General features: G+C 42.1%; 1 protein-coding gene across 1 annotated transcript in view; it reads left to right on the forward strand.

The window, feature by feature from the left end:
- The window catches only part of UPK1B (uroplakin 1B), a 28,128-nt gene extending 22,128 nt beyond the window's left edge, over positions 1 to 6,000 (forward strand). The window contains exons 7-8 of the mRNA XM_004761383.3: positions 1,137 to 1,220; positions 5,204 to 6,000. Coding sequence (XP_004761440.1) covers positions 1,137 to 1,220; positions 5,204 to 5,254 — 135 coding nt within the window. The 3' untranslated portion in view covers positions 5,255 to 6,000. The remainder of the gene's footprint in view (positions 1 to 1,136; positions 1,221 to 5,203) is intronic.

Genomic DNA, 6,000 nt, shown 5'->3' on the forward strand with positions numbered 1-6,000 from the left:
TGAGTGTTTGGATTTGAGATGTATTTTTAAAGTAGACCCAAAAGGGTTTGCTTAAGTATTTGATGTTGGATAAGAGAAGAACAGTTAAAGATAATTTCAGATTTTTTTACTTGAGTGAGTAGGTGAATGGAGATGCCTGTAACGTAGATAGAGAAGAGTAAATAGGAGAGAAATAAAGGCTTAGCAAAGTCAGGGGGCATAAGTGGGTTAACAAGGGCCTGGAACAGGGTCCGAAAGATGGAACCTCACGTGGTCACCTATAGCCTCGGGGTAGGGGCTAAATTTCTAGGTCAGCCTTTTGAGGACATTTCCCTCTGGGACTCAGTGGCCCATGGAACCCCCTGGCTGCTGCATTCACTAGACTTCTCCCAGAGCTTTAGCACAGGTCACTCAGAGGGCAGCTCTAACCTCATGCGTGTGTTTTACTCCAACACTTTGCATGGTGACTGGAACAGAGCCTGCCATGTATAAAAACTCACTGGATTATGGCATGCATCAATGAATGATTTGATTAATCCAAAATGAATCGTTGGCACACACACCTTGGCTTCTCAAAGTCTCACTGGAATCCAATAAAGATATGCTGAAATTTGATAGCAAATGAGAATTTAGACAGCATCAAACAGGGGTTCCTTTAATGGTTAAAAAAAAACAACAACAACTTTGATATTTATAGATCAGAAGCACTTTCATTTAAGAACAAACAAACCAAAGGTACCTCTGCCCTCAAAAAAATAAAAATCACCGAAAAATTCTGTAGGGAGAGAATATGTACTCAAATTTTATTACGAATACTTTATATTGTACTTTATGCTACAATTTTTTAAAAAAGAGAACACATTGCCCACGTATTCAATATGAAAAAACATTAGCCTAAAATAGCAGCACCTATGTTAGACTGAGTGATAAAGACACAAAATAATGTGATCTAGAGTGGTTGTTGAACGGACTATTTCTGTTCCCTCAGCAAAGCCCTGATGATACCCGCTGTCCATGGGGACGTGGAAATAGCCTGGGTATGTTAAACTAGACTTTGGGATAGTCTTGATCCACGTAGAAATCTTCCTTCCCACCCATCCCTTACATCTTCTTCTCTGATTCTTCTCTCACCCACGTGGAACCACGTGCTCCTCCAGGGGTGCTATGAACTCATCTCTGGACCCATGAACCGACACGCCTGGGGGGTTGCCTGGTTTGGATTTGCCATTCTCTGCTGGACAGTGAGTATTTCCCTGCACTTGATAAGGAGAGAACTTGAGAAGGCCCTGGTTAACCCAACCATGCTAGACAGTCTGGGAACAAAACCTCAGACCTGAGGGCGAGGCAGGAAGCTGCAGTCACCAGGCCAAGGACTGTGGACTCCGTGGGCAGGTGGGGCGTTTATATCGCCTCCAGGGGAAGGGATATGCCCTACCTGCCAGATCTACTAGCTAATGGGGGAGCACTTGATTGCCTCCAGCTCTCTGGATCTCATTAATTCATTAATTTATTATACCGAAATACCACTTCCTGGGGAAGCTTCTAGAAAAGAATATACCTGGGCCCCAATCTCTGAGATTCTGATTCATTGGATCCAGGGGCAGGACCCAAGCATTTAAAAAATCTTTTCTTTCCATATAAGTCTACTTTGCTGTCAGGATTAAGAACTGTTACATTTGGGAAGCAGGTCTAAACTTTTGATTTCAGAACCCCTTTACACTCTCAAAAATTACTGAGGACTCTAATAAGCTTTTATTTATGGGGGCTATATCTATTTATATTTATCCTAATGGAAATTAACCCAGAATTTTTTTTAAAAACTTATTAATTCATTTAAAATAATAATAATAAAATAATTACATGTTAACATTAACAATGTATTTTTATGGGAAAAGTGACTATTTTCCAAAACAAAAAACAGAAAAGTAGCACTGTTTTACATTTCTAAAAAGTACCTTCAGTGTCTGGTTTTAACAGAAGACAGCTGGGTCCTTTTATTTGCTTCTTCACTTAATCTGTTATAGTGAGTTGCTTAGGCTGAAGGATTTGAAGAAAATCCACCCTCACGCTGATAGGTAGCTGAAAAAAAAAAAAAGGAATGCTTTGATAACCTTATCTAAAAGTAATTGTGAATAATCCTCTTTTGTACTACACAAAACTTGACAACTAGCAGGTTCTTTTTTTTTTTTTTTAAGATTTTATTTATTTATTTGTCAGAGAGGGAGGAGGGAGAGTGAGCACAGACAGACAGAGTGGCAGGTAGAGGCAGAGGGAGAAGCAGTCTCCCTGCCAAGCAAGGAGCCCGATGTGGGACTCAATCCCAGGACGCTGGGATCATGACCTGAGCTGAAGGCAGCTGCTTTAACCCACTGAGCCACCCAGGCATCCCAACAAACAGCAGGTTCTTAAGTGTTAGTTGTGATGTGGAATCTAAAACTATGTCAACAAACTTTTCAGAGTCTATTTTATTAAAATACATTTACATCAGTTTGTCTTACAATTTACATAAATCATTCACCCATTCATGATTCCATAACATCATGCATTGGTCATTTGGGAAAATACTGGTTCACTGCGTTATGCTGATCTTCCAAATATTGGCTGAATTCTTTATGAGATACCAGGAAATCTGTTGCCACATTGGAAAGGACCTTTATCACGAGAATGCTATCAACCCATCATGACAGAAACAAGTTGCCTAATTTTTGCTTGAGCACCCAAATTTATCACTGGCAAGAAATACTGTCAGTTGTTTTCCTCAAAGAGACAGACTCACTGCGTAAATTTTTGAGAAAATGTCTGTCAAACATTCAATCTGAATAACTGTAGCTTGTCTATTAGTCATTTTTTCAAGTAAAAATCACATTTCATGAAAAAATGGCTAGTTCAGGGGCCTCTGGGTGGCTCACTCATTAAGCGTCTGCCTTCAGCCCAGGTCATGATCCCAAGATCCTGGTATGGAGCCCCATGTCAATGGACTCCCTACTCAGCAGGGTGTCTGCTTCTCCCTCTCCCTCTGCCCCTCCTCTCCCCCCACTTCCCAGCTTGGTGCTCTCTCTCTAATAAATAAATAAATAAAAATTTTTTTTTTAAAAGGCTATCTCAGTATACAGTCAAGCAATCACACAAGTGCTTTTCCTTAAGACAACCATTAGATTTCAGTATGCAACAAAACTGCTTTATGCATACTTTCCATTGCAAGAATATTAAAAAGATATATATTCAGGGGCGCCTGGGTGGCTTAGTTCATTAAGTGCCCAACTCTTAATTTCCACTCTGGTCATGTGATCTCAGAGTCTTGAGATCGAGCCCCCCATGGTGGGCTCCCCCTGTCTTTTTCCACTCTCCTCTCTCTACTGCAGTGCAGGAGCACACATGCACTATCTCTCAAATAAATTAGAAGAAGATTTTATTTATTTATTTGAGAGAAGAACAAAAGAGAACAAGGTGGGAGAGGTGCAGAGGGAGAAGCGGGCTCCCTTCTGAACAGGGAGCCTGACATGGGGCTTGATCTCAGGACTCCAGGATCATGACCTGAGCCAAAGGTAGACGCTTTACTGACTGAGCCACCCAGGCACCCCAATAAATAAATCTTTCAAAAAAAAAAAGAGAGATGAATATTCAAAGGTAAACATTTAATAAAATTAGTATTTCTTACTGCTTCATCAAAAACAATCTCAAAATTCTAAACTTCTAAATCACTTAAACTCCCCCTTTTTTTTTAACTGCAAGTACACAGCTGTGAAGAATACACTGACCACTGACACAGTTTAGTGCCTCTACTTCGAATCCTAAGACGCCAGCAGTTTTACCTGCCCCTACTTTTGCACCGTCAGTGCAAATGTGGAAAACAGTGAAAAGGACAAATAAATCTTAACATTATTATGCAAATGGCCTTGACATCAGGAGCACCCATGAGGGTCCCTTGGGTGTGTTTGTGCACCACGGTTTAGGAAATGCTGGGTTTGGTGTGAAAAGCTGAGCGAGGCAGGAAGGAAAAGTGAGCTCCTTTGAGAGGTCTTCTGTGGTCCCTCACCCACCCTCAGGAAGTTCCACGGCGCCCCACCCTGCACACATGCGGCCATGTCTCCATCACTCCGATTATACGACGTATTTGTCTGCTAAAAACCGGGGATCCAGCTGCCCTCTGTATCCCGAGGGCCTAGCTGAACACGAGCAGGTGCTTGATAGTTTGTTGAGTGAATGGAAAATGGTAACATGTTTCTATGACTTGAATGGTAACAACTTCTATGAAGTTTCTCTTCCTGCCATGCTAGCAGGAACTGTGGGATACTACTTAAAGGTTCTAAAGGATCTTAGCACTCCACACCAGCTGAAACTCTTGACATTTCCACAAGCATCAAGTGCACTCTGAATCTAGTAAGCCCCCCTGAAATTCAAAAGAGGGAAGCAAAAGGAACTAAATGTATTGAAGACCTCTGTGGACAAGGCATCATGTCCAATACTTTCAGCACTAAATCCCCCCAACAGTAGCTAGGTAGAGAGCCAGTCTCCTTACCCTCTCTGTGCCTTGGTCTCTTTGTAGGATTCTGAAAGCATTCAGGGGAGTTGTATGTATAGCCTTCAGAACAATGCCTGATGTACAATAAGTTGTCAATAAACATCAAGCATTCGTGGTAATAGTATTTCTTCCTCATTCCATCATCTAACTCTGGGGCAGGTGAAGAATATTATCATTACTTTTCAGAGGCAGGGAGGGAGTGTCAGAGCTGCAACAGAATCCAGATATTCTAACCTTCCTCACCTGAGGCAGAAACCTTCAGTTCTGTGGCATTCTTCAGGGACAGCCATTCCAGGTCACAAGCATTTTGGGGAAAATAGGGGGTTCTTGGGAGAAGAGGTTCAGTACTAGAAAGCAAGCAAATTGTACCTTCAAATAGTACATACAAGAAATAGGAATCCACCGGAAGTTCATTGGCCCTGATGGGAAGAAGAAAGAATTTGCCCCAGGGGCTAGTTCAGCACAGACATGAGGGGAGCAGCCCCAGCAGACAGGAAGTCTAGGGTGCCTTGGTGCAGGGAAGTGGGGAAGCTATCTCCGAGCAGCAGGATAGTAATCTCTGCCCCTTGAGGTTTCTTAAAGCAAGATTACTCTTAAAAATTCAGGATCATCTAGGCCTGAGTGAACCTAACATCCTTCCCCACCCCCCCAAGTATGAGTCATTTCTAAAACAATTCCTTTTTTTTTTCCTTTGTATTCTAGTTTTGGGTTCTCCTGGGTACCATGTTCTACTGGAGCAGAATTGAATATTAAGAACAAAGTGTCACCACCACACTACCTTCCTCCAGTGACTCTGGGCCCAGTGCTGCAAGCGAGCTCTCCTGGTAGAATTGACGTCTGCGCTCTGCGGGGGCCCTGTGCCTCTTACTCGAACTGGCGAGGTAGAGTTGTACCCCTGGGCTTGCAGCATCTCAAAATTCTCACTAGGGTTTTCAGTCTGGTCTAGGGTACTGCAACATTTTTATAACCAGTAGGAAAGGGAGACTTTGGAAAGTCAATAACTACTTCTTCTATCCCTGCCTATTTTTAATTTGAGGGCAAAAAGACTTCCACAAGAACCTGTGTTATCTCAGCAAGCCAAGTCTGTATTTGCACAGCAAGGTTGCGTGCATTTCTCCCTGCTTTCTGAAAGAGACTTGCAAAGGCTTTCATTCGTCTCAGTCTTGCCCACGTGAGAGAATTAAGGAAAAAATTGCTGAGAGAGATCTTTGGCCTTTGTTCTATGGTGGCTTCCATCTACACAGATTCAAGTGATTCCCTTACTGCCATCTTAGAACCATTTTGTTCTTCAGAACAACACCCAACCTTGAGTTAATAGTGGTTGAAACTTCCTCTCAGACATGGCAGGGTGACCCGTGTGTTTTAAGCTCCCTTCTCCCATTAATTCCTTTTACTGTCAAAATATTTCTCTCTGAATTATGTTTCTGTTTGTGGTCCTGAAAGAAATTCTTACAATTCAATATTTGTCTAGTCTTATAAATAAAGATGGCTTTTAAATA

This window comes from Mustela putorius, unplaced genomic scaffold (assembly GCF_011764305.1).
Source record: "Mustela putorius furo isolate JIRA1106 unplaced genomic scaffold, ASM1176430v1.1 tig00003834_pilon_pilon_pilon, whole genome shotgun sequence".
Lineage (NCBI taxonomy): Eukaryota > Metazoa > Chordata > Mammalia > Carnivora > Mustelidae > Mustela > Mustela putorius.